This window comes from Populus alba, chromosome 14 (assembly GCF_005239225.2).
Source record: "Populus alba chromosome 14, ASM523922v2, whole genome shotgun sequence".
NCBI lineage: Eukaryota > Viridiplantae > Streptophyta > Magnoliopsida > Malpighiales > Salicaceae > Populus > Populus alba.
In genome coordinates, this window is record NC_133297.1 from 8251503 (window position 1) to 8265886 (window position 14384).

General features: G+C 34.8%; 2 protein-coding genes across 2 annotated transcripts; both read left to right on the forward strand.

The window, feature by feature from the left end:
* The first annotated feature begins 265 nt into the window (after nucleotides 1-265).
* LOC118041181 (metal tolerance protein 1) lies at nucleotides 266-3686 on the forward strand. Its single transcript, XM_035048389.2, has 2 exons — nucleotides 266-431; nucleotides 2293-3686. The coding sequence occupies exon 2, from the start codon at nucleotides 2293-2295 to the stop codon at nucleotides 3472-3474; it is 1182 nt and encodes a 393-aa protein (XP_034904280.1). The 5' UTR covers nucleotides 266-431; the 3' UTR covers nucleotides 3475-3686.
* Nucleotides 3687-11069: 7383 nt separating this feature from the next.
* On the forward strand, nucleotides 11070-13871 carry LOC118041180 (transcription factor bHLH57). The gene is made up of 4 exons (XM_035048387.2): nucleotides 11070-11697; nucleotides 12054-12713; nucleotides 12914-13312; nucleotides 13479-13871. Exons 1-4 carry the CDS (start codon nucleotides 11665-11667, stop codon nucleotides 13557-13559), a joined length of 1173 nt encoding a protein of 390 aa, XP_034904278.1. The 5' UTR covers nucleotides 11070-11664; the 3' UTR covers nucleotides 13560-13871.
* Nucleotides 13872-14384: the final 513 nt, after the last annotated feature.

The window sequence follows — 14384 nt, forward strand, 5'->3', positions numbered from 1 at the left end:
ATTTAACTACTAAAATATGATTTTAATAATAATAAAAAAAACCTCATTAAACATCGGACCAAAGTATTGACTTGTTAGAATTGACTTAGATGATTTTGTATTTTTTTATTATAAATAATGGTATTTTTCAATTGAAAAATATATAAAAATAATGCTTTTAAATTTGTAATTAAGGAATAAAAAATAGAATCCAGGTGGGGCAGAGTGGAATGTAGAAGGATGTATGTGGAAGGGGCAATGTAGTACTATATTAAAAAAGTGGAAGACGTACACAAGTTGGGTTCCCACTTCCCAGCATGCTGGATGGAAGGGAGGAGGAGGTCATAAATAGGCAAGGGCAGAGACGCAAGTGAATTGATTGGGAGACTTATTTGATGGTAGAAGCAAGAAAGATTCAAGAACAAGACCCGTTGCTTTTTTATTGATTCAAGGTATGCTTATTCCTTGCTTGTTACACCTCTTCTATGAATTCAATTCATTTGTTTATGTTCATCAATGTCATAACTATATAGGCTGGATGACATTGATGTACTTGCTAATCGCATGCTGCTGTATTCTTTTCCTTCTTTCTTTTTAATTAAGTACAACCTCTGGGCTTGTGGGTTCAAGTTTGTTTATAATAAGTATCTTTTGACGTTTTAGTTTAGAAAGATTCAGTTAGTCAGTCGTGTTTTGTTACTTATCTTCATTGTTCTTGATTTTTTCCTTGTATTACTCGCAGCAGGGCAGTTTTCACTTTTCAAGACCAATAAATCTGGTGTATATGCTGTTTTTTGGTTTGGTTTGATTTAGCATGGATCTGATTGCGCACTAGATCCTTTTCCTAATGATTCAATCGAAAAGCCTTCCTAGGAGATTGAGATCTGTATTAAATTTTGTACAAAATGGGCGTTTTTTGCTTCTTCTACTAAGATTCACTCTGATTCTCTAGTTGTTGAGCGATGCTTCTTGGTGTGTTGGGTGATAAAGTTTTCCTTCTTACCGACAATTATTAGGCTCTTCGCTGCATTGCTGGCTTCCTGTGACTAATAAAGTTCGAGTGCCTTGAAGGCTAACCTATTAGCTCATCTCCTTTATGGCTTTGGTCCTTGGATCTCCATTCTTTGCTCTGCGGTTTTCTTTTTTCTCCTAATCTTCCATTAGAGATGTTAAATGCGCGGCAAATTTTTCCCTGTGAATTTTAGGTGCTTCGCTTGTGAACTTAAATTGCTAATTCCTGATTACCATCTTTCATGGATTTTGAACGAGGATTAAAAAAAATATTGGAACTTGTTTATGTTTTTAATTGTCGGTGAGCAGGTTGTGGTGTCTTTTGTATCAAACAGCTTAGATTGCAGTCAGGGAATGTTCTGCTGTTGGCAGGTTTAGCTGGTGATCATCACATTGTGAACTCAACTTAACTTTCTAAGCCCGTCTGAAACTCTGAATTGAAGTTAGTGGCCTTCTGACACCCTAAATGTCTTGATTTTTACTGGTTTGGGCTGGCTATGTGAGTGACACTGTACGGAATCAATATATCTCTGTGTTTATTTCTACTGTGAAGTTATTGGGGGTTACGAGTGACACTGTACAGAATCAATATGTCTGTGGGCTTCTTTCTACTGTGAAGTTATTTGTGTTATTTCTAACATACGCTACTTCAATGACGTATTCGAATTTTAATCAATCAGATTCCTGTTTAAGGTAGCATGCCTTGTCATCAAGAGTTCAGGGTCTAGTTCTGTTAAGACCACTGTCTTTGAAAAGGCCAGAGGAGGAGGAGTAAGGTTACTAGTTCAGAATTACAATATTACTTTTAACAAGTTCATGCAATCAAATAATCTCTATAGGTTTTGGCGATTAGACTTGTTGAATATTGAACCTGGAATTTCTCCCTTTGGTGCCTGGGTTATGAAATGTTCATCTTTCAGTTCTTTCATTTTTTTCTCTCTTTTTGTATGTCGGTTCATCATAAACTTTTTTTATTTTTTAATAAGTTGAGATTCATTAAAAATAAACTGAAAAGGGCGAGAAAAGATAATGAGCGTGCCCACTACTACAAATACATTAATACATAATCTTGTGCTCCTAAAACAACACCAATTCTCCAAAAGAGAAACCTTAGTGCACTGCCCGTACTAACAAGGACCCAAATTCCTCGTTCTGACAAGCTATGGTGTATTTACTGCTAATGTTTAGGACAGTATATGTACTCTTCCATGTTTCAATTACAGAATACACCGTGCAACTTTATACTTAGGGATGTTCTGTTAAAGTTCATATGGTATTTGTGATGTTGCTGTGAACTTTCAGATGGAAGCACAAAATCCTCAGCATGGGCATCCAGTTGAAATAAGCGTGGATATTCTTGATGGAGAGATGAGTGGAGGAAGCAAGGGATGCGGGGAAGCACCTTGTGGATTTTCAGATACTGGAAATAACTCCCAGAATGCCAAAGAACGTTCAGCTTCAATGCGCAAGCTCTGGATATCCGTCGTACTTTGTATAGTCTTCATGAGCGCTGAGATAGCTGGTGGCATCAAAGCTAATAGTCTGGCAATCTTGACTGATGCTGCACATTTGCTTTCAGATGTTGCAGGCTTTGCCATCTCCTTGTTTTCTTTATGGGCAGCTGGCTGGGAAGCCACACCCCGCCAATCTTATGGATTTTTTAGGATTGAGATTCTCGGTGCATTGGTTTCCATGCAGCTCATCTGGTTGCTTGCAGGGATTTTGGTTTATGAAACCATTATTAGGCTCATCCATGATACTGGTAAGGTAGATGGGTTCCTTATGTTTCTTGTTGCTGCATTTGGTCTTCTGGTGAATATCATAATGGCTCTTGTGTTGGGACATGATCATGGGCATGACCATGATCACAAACATGGGACTGGCCACAGCCATGGAACCACAGTTAGTACTCATAACCATCACCACGTGGAGCACCCAAAACATGGTGACAATCATCATGACCACTCGAACAATGAGCACAATCATTATCATGAAGAACATGTTGAGCCGCTGCTGGATAAAGAAGAAGCCATGCATGAAAAGAAGCAAAGGAACATAAATGTACAAGGAGCTTATCTCCATGTACTTGGGGATTCCGTCCAGAGTATTGGGGTAATGATCGGAGGTGCAATTATATGGTATAAGCCTGAGTGGAAGATAATTGATCTGATCTGCACCCTAATCTTTTCGGTTATAGTTTTGGGTACAACAATCAAAATGCTACGGAACATACTTGAAGTCTTGATGGAGAGCACTCCAAGAGAGATAGATGCTACAAAGATTGAAAAGGGTCTGCTGGAGATGGAGGAGGTGATGGCTATCCACGAACTGCATATATGGGCCATTACCGTGGGCAAGATTCTCTTGGCTTGTCATGTGAAAATCATGCCCGAAGCAAATGCAGACATGGTGCTAGACAATGTGATCAACTATCTCAGAAGGGAATACAATATAAGTCATGTAACCATCCAGATAGAGCGTTAGTAGAGGTAAAGGAATTTACTAGTTGAATTTGGGGCGTGATGTTTCTGAGATTTATGCTTTTTCTATCACATGAAACGCATATACTGCTCATGGTGATTTTTAGGTACCAGGTAGAAATTGTCATCTTTGATGCGGCCATGACCGCTGTTTGGCTTCTGGTATTGTGAATTTACAAGTAGGTTTGGTATATATAGTTTCTTCAATCTTTTCTACCGCTCCATGTCATACAAGTTTATAAAAACATCCATACACATACAATATTAACATACACTCTGTAGCAATTAACAGTTAAATGCTGTGGCTTTTCTAATTTGGTTATTAGAACTTATTATTTTTCAATTGCATCCTTCCATATCCAATTTGCTAACCAATTTGTCAAAATTATTTAATGAAAGAAATATTAAATGATGGGGGATTGAAGTGTGAAGCATAGATTCCATCCTCCAACTTTTATATTTTTTTCAATTATTTTTTTATCTTTCAATTTTCAAGTTAGAGAGGGAATAAAGAAAATTATTGGAATCCGGTGAAGAGGTAAAAAGTTATCCGTTTACATGTATTATGGCCATTAAAAAAATTAATATTGATATCTTTAAATTTTATTTGATGAAAAAAGTTTAATGAATGTTGTTTTAATCTCAATATTTTCTAAAAAATAAATTAAAGTTGATAAAGAAAAATCTTAACCAGTCTAATTCTGTGTTTTCAGAATTTGTTTGGGTTCTTTACGTTGATAGGTTTTTTTTTTTATATTCTAGAAGTGTTATTTAGGTGATTTTATATAAAAATGCGATGAAAATAGGTTGTTCACCGGAACCAAAATAACCCATGATTTTTCGGCAATACCGGTGGCCGAAATCTGTTTTGCAGCAGACAACGTCTGCCTCTTTTGTATGTGAAGAATTAATTAGTTTTTTAATGAAAGATTGGCACGATTGTATCAATTGCTCATGTACTCAACTGGTCGAAGTAATGGAATCAAAGCTTCATCTCATTTCCCCTCACAAGTTCGAATCCTACGGAACGTACTTGTATAATGTTTTTTCTTCTCTTCATTCCTTTTTATTTTTGGAAACTTTATTTTTTTTGGAAGCTTTATTCGTTCTTTTTTTCACTTTTCAATGATCATTTTTTTTTTCCATGTGGGCTATTTTTAAGTTTTTTTTTTATATAGTTTTTAAGAATGTTTTGAAATATTATATTTTAATAAAATTGATTTTATAATTATTCAAAAAAGGTTCAAGTAAGTGTTTTTTATTTATTATATAATGATTTTTTTAAAAAAAAGTTATTAAACCTAAGTTAATTCAAGTTGATAATAATATTTTTTTTTCAACATATTATCACTTAAAACAGTTGTTTTAAATCCCACAAATTTGTATATGAAGTTTATTTATTTTAAAGCTGACTTACTGTAACAGTTTAATAACAATAATAAAAAGCACTCCATGAACTGGACAGTATTTTTTTTACATTAGATTTTTTTTTATTAGACCTGCGGCATAGCAGGAAATAATCCCAGTTCTTTATACAGGAAGAAACTTTCGTCGGGCTGGGAAAGGAAATTGCTTTGTCTACCGCCAGTGTCAAGTTTTGACACAGATAGGCTGGAAGAATTTCTTGTTTTCTCAATCATCAAACTGTGTACAAGAAGTGTGAATACATAGTGAATCCGTGAGTAACTGAGTGCTGTACAAAATTCAAAACCATGTGACGCGTGTACCAGAAACAGCAGATAAAGATCTAAGATTATTTGGCCTGATATCTTTGACTTGATCATCAAAACTTGATTCAATAGCATGCATCCACTGTTACTGTGACTCGGGGTCTACCGCTGATACTTTTCTAGAGTCACAAGCACCAAATTGAGGTGGAGATGAAGCATCTCTCCGGGCAACAGCTCATTTGTTATACTACATCCGGGAACATGATGCTAGGATGTGGGGGCGCTGCGCTGGTGTCATCCCGTTGAGGGAAAAGATTCGAGACCTTCTTACAGTGAAATGCTGGCAGGACTATCAGTAAACTGACCTGGTGACGCGGTTGATATTGAAAAGATGCTGAAACAGGAATTACTGCAGAGAAGCTACTTGACCTTGTAAGATGGGACCAAGATCGATAGGTATAACGTTGATGGATGGGTTAATGCTAGACACGTTGTTGTTATTTTCTTTTCCTGTGGTCTCTGGATGGGTTAGAGTTAATCAATCAGCTACAAGACAAGTTCAAATTGCTGCAGTTTCTTGAGAATGACCCTGGGTGTGTGGCTAGAGGTCTACAATAATTCTATACGAGTAAAAAGGAACCACATCATTGTTCAGAATGGATAAGGTTCGTAGACATTGTCAAGTGAAGTTTGGTTTTTTCAAGCGAAGGTTCAATGGATCCAATTTGTCTTCTTTGTAAATCGTGTATTTCGAAGACTATCCGTCTCTTCCATGTAAGTTAAAACACACGTCTAGCATCTTGCTGCTTAGGGTTTGTCATGGTGGTGAGCTGTTGGATTGCTCGCCCTGATGTAGAAAGGGGAAGCTGCCACATGCGAGGTGATTGTAAGAAAGTACATATCAAGCCATTAAAAGAAAAAACAACGCCTCACAGGACAGGAAAGGCAGGACAGGATTGAGGTTTAGAAAAGAGGATATGGAGCGTTTCATGGGATCCCAAGGTTAATTTCAAAGGTGGCCCTTCTTCTAAAATGCAAGGTTCTCAGTATCTGAGAGTCAGAAGAAGCATGGTGCCCTTATTTATGAATTATAGGCATGTGTTGTTGTTAGGATCCTCCGAAAATTGTGAGACAGAGTGCCTTGATCATGAGGTAATCTACTTGTCTGATTAAAGGACAGTGTGAAGCTGGGGTCGCAGGTTTTCGATTTTCCTTTCGCCCTCAAAATAACTGAAATTAGAACCTCAAAATAACATTACTCGGTCATCTTCTTAATCAACATTTATTAGTAGATGAATTCCTTAAAGTGAAAACTTTTTGCTTGAATAAATCCAGGAAAAAAAACAAAAAAAAAAACCTTTGACTGGCACCCTGCTTAAAGGAAAGGCAATGGATTAGTGTTACAAGAGGATTTACCCCATTAGTCTCCGAGCAAAAAACTAGAGTACGACACCATTTGAAGAAACAAACTTTGGACCTGTGCTTCTGTTCGGCTCGTTCTGCTACTGAAATTCTATCAACTAATAAGTTCATGGCTAGAACTGGAAGCTCAAAACCCACGGGACGGGAAAGGGTTTAAGGCAAGTTTTCTGGGAACTCAATTGCTAATTTATTCTCCACCATGTATGCTCCCTTTCGAGAAAAAAGGTTTCCTCCCCGACATAATTAATGCCAAATATGCGCACAAATAGAACCCATCCAAAAAAAATTCAATTACCTAGGATGACAACGCCCCCTGCATCTTTCAAAAATATCAATGATGAAAGACGAAAGGTCAAAAAGAACAGGTAAATTTGGCTTTTTTTACCAAGTTGCTCTAAGAATGTGAACGTCAGAAGTTCAATTAAACTTTAAATAAATTCAGTCCAAACTTGTGGTGGGGTTATACAAAGTCTTCGAGTTTAAAGACATATATTAATAAACTATTATTAGGATTTTATCTATCGAATTCCCCAAGCTGCGATGTGATGTACCAAAATTTTTAAACATGTAAAAAAATAAGCCCATTATCAAGAGAGATTAAAATACAGTATTATTAAACTCAATTTAACGAGTTGAATCCGAAACTTCTCCGTCTTATTTTTTAAATTCAAATGAATAAAAATTATTTTAATATAGCTAAGTTGACTAATCAGATTAATAAAACTTAGACGATTAATAAAAACATAATTTAATTTTTTAAAAAAATTTAAGATAATATTGTTTTTTTTTTTAAATATTGAGATAGTGATATATTGAATCAACTGAGGTCAACCTATATTAATCAATCAAATCCACAACCTGGATCATGAATTCTATTGAGTATATATATGGGATACTTAATGACCTTTCTAGGGTATCAATTTCATTATAAACAAGGTTGCAAAAATATATTTTATTATTCACCACAGAGGATAAATGCATTGCTCCAATTGAAGTGGGTAAAAAGTTGTTGTGGATGAAAAAGTTCTTATATAAATTTGGCTTAATGTAAAAGAACTTTGTGTTGCACTACATTAGTTGGAGTGCTATTAATCTCACTAAACATCATATTTTTCATTCTTGATCAAAAAACTTTGAGCTTAGATACCAATAGATTCAAGATACTATGGAGATGAAGTTCTTTATTGTTAAGAAAATTCAAATCAATAACAATGTGTTAGATATGATGATCTAACCTTTATCAAGAGAGAAGTTTGAGTTACATAGAAGGCAAATGGATTTGATGGAGCTCCCTAGATAAGTTGAGAAGGGGAGAATTGTTGGGTTTAGTCCCTTCTTTTTTGGAATATAACCCGTATAAACTAAGAAAAAAAGGGGCAAAGGTTTAAAGCCTTTTAAATCATACAAGTGACCGAGTATAAAAAGCCACCTTTGACTTATTTTTATTATAGGCCAACTTATACATGTGAAAAAAAAGAGAGAAAGAGAGTAATTTTGGCCAAAAAGAGAAAAGGTGAAGAAAAACTGTGTTCTTCATCTTTGTGCCTTAACAGTGATTTATTACCTGGCTAAGACAAGATTTTGAAATGTTATTCCTAGCAACAAGCTCTTCAACTTCGATGGTTGATTGTTGAGAAACTTTCACTTTTAGATATCTCTACAAGACATAATTGGTGAGATCTAATCATTTTTCTTTGTTGTTGTTTATGGAATCCATCCTTATGATGATGAATTAGATGAATTGATTCACATCCTCTAGTTAAGCTAGGGTATAACTTTGTAATCTTGTTACTTGAACTAGTGAAAGAGTTTAAGTGGGTTACAATCCCGTGATTTTTTCTTGCATCAAGATTTTCACGTAAAAATCTATAGTGTTGTGTGTTTATTCAACTTCATATTTTATTGATGTTCATTGATTGATACTATTTTAATTGCACAAATAGAAAAAAAAAATCAAGACTTATGAATTATGAATTCAGTTATATTGATATTTTTTCCCAACAAAATTTAATTAACAGTAAATTATATGCTATTAGTAATTTGAGACTATCTCATAAATTAATTCTCTTTGATTGTATTTCACTTATGATGCTACATAAAATGGTTAAGAAATAGAGACATAGGAACTTGCTAAATTTTTGCAAAATAATAATAATAAAGCAGCAATAATTGTAGGTTGATCATCTTAATTTTATAATTTAAACTATTAGATTAGATATTAAAAATAAATTTATATTATTCTCTAACATTTGAATTTATACTTAACATGTGTATCGACCGATACGAAAATTATGCTAGTACTGTGTACATAAATATTTTATTATAAAGTTATTTTTGCATCAACTTACATATTAATTAAAACAAAATATTTTTCTCAATAATTTTTTTAAAAACACATCCTTATATTATTATCTTGATATATTAAAAAAAATATTTTATAAATACAAATAAAGTTTCAATTTTTTTTTTAAGTAACAAAACATAAACTGACCGCATCACCAACTCAGATTTGCAGTAATATATCTATCCTTCAATGAGAAACAAAAACCGATAGGAAGAGAATGTGTTGTTTGCGCCGGGGAGATAATCATAAATTCACTCCCTCTTTTTCTTCAATATTTTTATCTGAGTTCATATACTTTAGTTTTTCATTTAAGCGTATAACGTACATTTAAAAACAAATGAATCAATTACATCTATCACAAAAAAAGGTCATGAAAATGTTTCTAATACTTATAAGAAGCTCAAATAAAAATAATTAGTCTGTTGGCCAGCGCAAAAAATATTTATGCATTGGTACGTAGTGTGTTTTTTAAAAAATAGATTTCAAACACGAATTGAATGGTATTGAAACAGAAAAACACTTTATCCTTTTGGGTTAAATTGGGCTAGTCTGCAAAACTCATGAAGATAGTTTTAAAAAAAATAAAAAATTCAATTCTGGATAAACTCAATGTTAAAGAACAAAATTAACAAAAAAAAAAACCAACTTAATTAAAGAAAAGAAACAAAGTGAATTTGAGTCGACCAAGCAAACTCGTTGAGAAATTCATGCACATCATCGGATTTAATAAATTTTTTATCTAAGAGATTATTTTACATTTAATTACATAACAATAAGGCGCATGATAATTTTTTTATATGTGAGACATTAATTTTTTAAAAGTAAAAAAAATAATCATGATAGGTTTAACTTAAATAAAAAAAAGGTTGAAAATGTATTTTTTTAGGTTTGAGTTAAATAAAAGAAAAGATCATTGATAACAAATAATGAAATTGTATTTTTCAAAAAATTAAGGGACAAAAAAAGCATAAAACAAAAAAAAAGGAAAAAAAATAACAGTCTAAACTCTGGACTTCATAGATTAACCTGTTAAATCCGCGACTCGACTAATAAACTCAATTGAGTTCAATGATTTGTTTTATCAAATGTTTTAAGCCAAATATAAAATAGCAAAAATAAAAATTAAACTCAGCCATGTGGGTTTAAGCATTAAAGAAAATAGCCTAGACGTGTAGGCCTTCTAGCCCGCGCACTTGGGCTCGACCTAATTTTTTCCTTAAAGGGGTGGATGACCGCCCTATTTATTTCTTATTCAAAAAAGATTGTAGACAACACGCAATCTGCAATAATGGATAACTCACCGTCTGTTTTATCCAAAATCCAGAGACTAAAGGGTCTCCAGAAAATCAACCCCTCAGTTTTTTTCAATTTCAAACTAATCTTCCAACCCATTTTTTTATTCAAAACACTTAGAAAAAACTTTAAACACTTTGATAAATTCATCTATAGCCACCAAAAAGCCAAAAAACATGTCAAAAAATCAAAATCAACTCGAACCCAAAATCATTCTCCTGGTCAGATCTACTTCTCTGGGCAAAGAGAAGGAAAAAATAATTATGTGAAACTCATCTCTTTAAATGTAATCTATTAACACCAAAATTAACTATTTTGATGGTAAGAATCGTCACCAACAACATCCCTCTAGATTAGAATCCAACAATTCTCTCTATTTTCTCTAACAAAAATAAGGTAAATAAACTTTAGTATCAAAATTAAAATTTTAAAAATTAAAGGGATTAGTTAACTAATAGCTAAAAAAGATGGGGGGCTAAAATGAATTTTTAACACAAAATTTAAAACCACCACCTATTTTACTCACTTTTTTTACTTTAGTCCTCTTTCTTTTAATTCAACACTTTCTTCCAAAAAAAAAAACATGCAATGCTGATTTGAACTTAAAATAGCCCAATCATACAATAAAAGAATTTGAGGATCAATTTAAATATTTAAACCATAAAAAATGCAGTAATATTTAACCTACGTGCTTTTAGTTTTCGTTAATTAATTGACGGGCCGGGTAGAGATACCGAAATTGTGTGGAGGAAGATATCAAATTTGTTAATTGATATTAAGGACGCATCATCAGACGGAGAAGGACTTTCCAAAGGTGTTAAAATAATCGCTTGAAAGAGGAGAGTGAGGGAGGGAGGGAGGGAGGGAGTCCCCACAACTGGCTGTCCCCGCTGCTGGACAAAACTGCCACCTCCAATAATGCCATTGGGACCTTTCAAACCAGACTACTGATCTCCATTCCCTTCTTCTCTCTATCTACCTGCTAAACCCTCGCCAACTCTCAACTCTTTTCACTCACTTCTCTAATTTACATCTTTCTAGCTTACTTGGGTGGTTCTCTCTCTCTCTCTCTCTCTCTCTCTAACCCTTCGTTTCATTTTTAAGTTTTACCCATCTTGAACAATCCTTCTTGGGCTCCATTTCTAATTACTAATACTACTACTAGCTAGGTTAGTTACCTTCTCTCTCTCTCTCTCTCTCTCTCTCTCTCTTCCTGTAGAGTTAGTTCTTGAAAGCATTTAATGTTATTATTCTAATAAGAGTATCACCAGCTGCAGAACACAAAGGAATATATTAATTTTTGTGGTGGTGTACTGGTGTACATGGGGTCTCTTCTGCTTCTTGGGGGTTACATTTATTACTATTGTTTTGTTAGCACCACAATGGAATGTTGGTGAGAAAGCCAGAAAGAGAGAGAAATTAATTTAGCGCTCTCGCTCTTGCTACTTGCTACTACTGCTCATCGATGGAGAGGCTCCAAGGACCCATCAACTCTTGTGTAAGTTACTGCTATTCATTTTAGTACTTCCCTCTCTTTCCTTGAGTACCTTAAACTAGAATCAAAGAAATGGACTTGCATTTACTTGTCCGAAGGCTTGCATTCAATGCATTGCATTATTTTTCTAGAAATGCTAACGTTTCCTGTACTGTTTCCTCCACTTTAACATTCTATTTTCGTTCTTCTTTTGTTCCACTTTCTCTATTGAAACTTAAACACCCATCAAATCCATGACAGTTAATTTTTCTCTATACTTCCTCAGAAGGTTAGGTGTAAAACCCCAACCAAGAACCTCCCTCGTTACCTTTCTTTTATTTAAGATTCTTTTTTAATGAGTTTTAGTTTTCTTTTTGCAGTTCTTAGAGGAGCATAGCTTGGATTTGGGGTGCTTAGACCAAGTATTTATCAACACAGAAAGCTTAAGATTTGGAGAAGAAGAACCACACATTTCAAGTCCATGTTTTGAAGACAAATTGCCTTTTCTTCAAATGCTTCACACAGTAGAAACCCCGCCGTTTTTTCCCTACAAAGAACCCAGCTTTCAGACACTACTAAAACTCCAACACCTCCAAAAACCATGGAATATGAACACTTTTTACATGCCTGAAACAGATACCCAAGTTCAACCACTAGAGCTTGAAAGTTGTGTCACCCATGACATAGTTGATTTACACTCGCCAGTCAAATCTGAAACCAAAGAGCACCCAATCCCACATTCAAATTCCTGCCTCGAAGGTGTAAGTCCTGAGCCCGCAGAACCCAATTCAGACTCTTCAATTCCATGGAGGGCTCAACCCCAAACCGTGCCTGATATCACAACACATTTCTCCGAATCCTCTACAATAATAATCACCAGAGAAAGAAGAAAGAGAAAACGTACAAGGGCAACCAAGAACAAAGAGGAAGTAGAGAGCCAACGCATGAACCACATTGCTGTTGAACGCAACCGCCGTCGCCTAATGAACGACCATCTTAACTCTCTCCGCTCTCTCATGACACCATCTTATATTCAAAAGGTAGTCATATAATTACTGTCTAAATTCTCAGCTGCGTTATTTTCTTCTATTACTTTCAAGAATTCAATTTTAGACTTACGAATTCGAAACCCCTTAATTATTTCTTTTTCCACTATTTTCCTCGAGAACTCAGTTTTATATATTGTGAGCTAAAACTTAGTGCCTTTCTTTCTTGTAATTTTTTTTGTTGGATAAAAAAGGGTGATCAAGCATCGATCATAGGAGGTGCAATAGACTTTGTGAAGGAACTAGAGCAGCTTGTTCAATCTCTTGAGGCACAAAAAAAAATGAGAGAAATAGAAACAGCCTCCACCACGGGAATTTCTCCCAACCAGTACCCTACTTCGCAGCCACAATGTGACATTCTGGCGGAGGAGGGAGGCACTTGTGAAGAGGAAAGAACAGTGAAGAAGAAATCGGAGGCGACGGAGATAGAGGTGGCTGCAGTACAAAACCATGTAAATTTGAAGATAAAGTGTCAAAGAATTCCTGGGCAGTTGTTGAGAGCTATTGTTGCATTGGAGGACCTTGGGCTTACGGTTTTGCACCTTAACATCACTTCTTCTCAAGCAACAGTTCTTTACTCTTTCAATCTTAAGGTACCACTCCTCGTGTTCCCTAAGCTATTTTCATTGTTTCTTTGTTTTGGTCAACAATTCTGACTAGCCAGCTAGCTAGGTTCTTGCCCTAATCCAAAAGACCAAAACCCCATTATCATGCCAGCTCTTGATTTTTATGGGTTTTATTGTGGTGCTATCGTGGCAGTTAGAGGATGATTGTAAGCTGGGATCAACGGATGAGGTAGCGGCAGCAGCTCATCAAATATTCAGCAGTATCAACGGTTAGCTGATGGGTCTATATATATGATAGGACTTAGGAGTTCTGCTAGGCAAGAGAGCCATCAAATTTACAGCTGAATTTATAGGATTACTAATATTACTGTACTACCCTTTCTATGGAAAACAAGAAAATGTAATTTTGGCTTTATGGGGATGGTAGACGAGGAGCTAGCAGACTATGCAGAAGGGCAACGCCATTGTCTCCATACTGAGCTCTTACTTTTTAGTGAGATGAGAGGGTTGCTAGCAGTGCACAGGGGCAGATGATGCTTTGCTTACTGCTTAACTTGCTAAAAGAGATTGCCTTGCTTTTTTATTAGCCTTGCTGAGTATGATGGTGCTTTTAAAAAACATTTTTTTGATTGAAAATAAATCTTAATAATATTTTTAATCTTTTTTATTTTTTATACTAGAACATCAGGTCATTAAAAAAGAAAACGAAAAGAAATGCCAGATTGGACTGAGACTTTAAAATATGGGTGTGTTTTTGGAGATTGGGTTTTGGGCTCTTTTTTATTTTTATTTTTATTCTTGGTGTGGGGATTGAGTAAAAAAAAAAAAAAAACCTGCTTGGTTGCAGGGTACAGTCGGTGGTCCAAGCTGGGAGTTGGGGCAAATACCATAGAATAATAATAATAATAATAATAATAATAATCTAATATCTCTCTCATTATGACAACTGCAAATGATGTTTCTCTTTTCATATTGACTTTGGGAAGTCCGTATGCATGGATTTGGATGTTTCATCATTATACAACATCCTATGCACCTGCTCCTTTTCGTCCTCTCCTTTTCGGCTTGGTTGGCTTTAGGTTTTGTGTCCATATTGGAT

What these genes read in the sequence shown, in the direction of transcription:
- LOC118041181 (XM_035048389.2), top strand. Translation starts at nt 2,293, where the DNA reads ATGGAAGCACAAAATCCTCAGCATGGGCATCCAGTTGAAATAAGCGTG.
- LOC118041180 (XM_035048387.2), top strand. Translation starts at nt 11,665, where the DNA reads ATGGAGAGGCTCCAAGGACCCATCAACTCTTGT. An exon ending in AAGGACCCATCAACTCTTGT is followed by an intron (nt 11,698 to 12,053) that starts GTAAGTTACTGC and finishes TTCTTTTTGCAG; the next exon opens with TTCTTAGAGGAGCATAGCTT. An exon ending in TTTACTCTTTCAATCTTAAG is followed by an intron (nt 13,313 to 13,478) that starts GTACCACTCCTC and finishes CTATCGTGGCAG; the next exon opens with TTAGAGGATGATTGTAAGCT.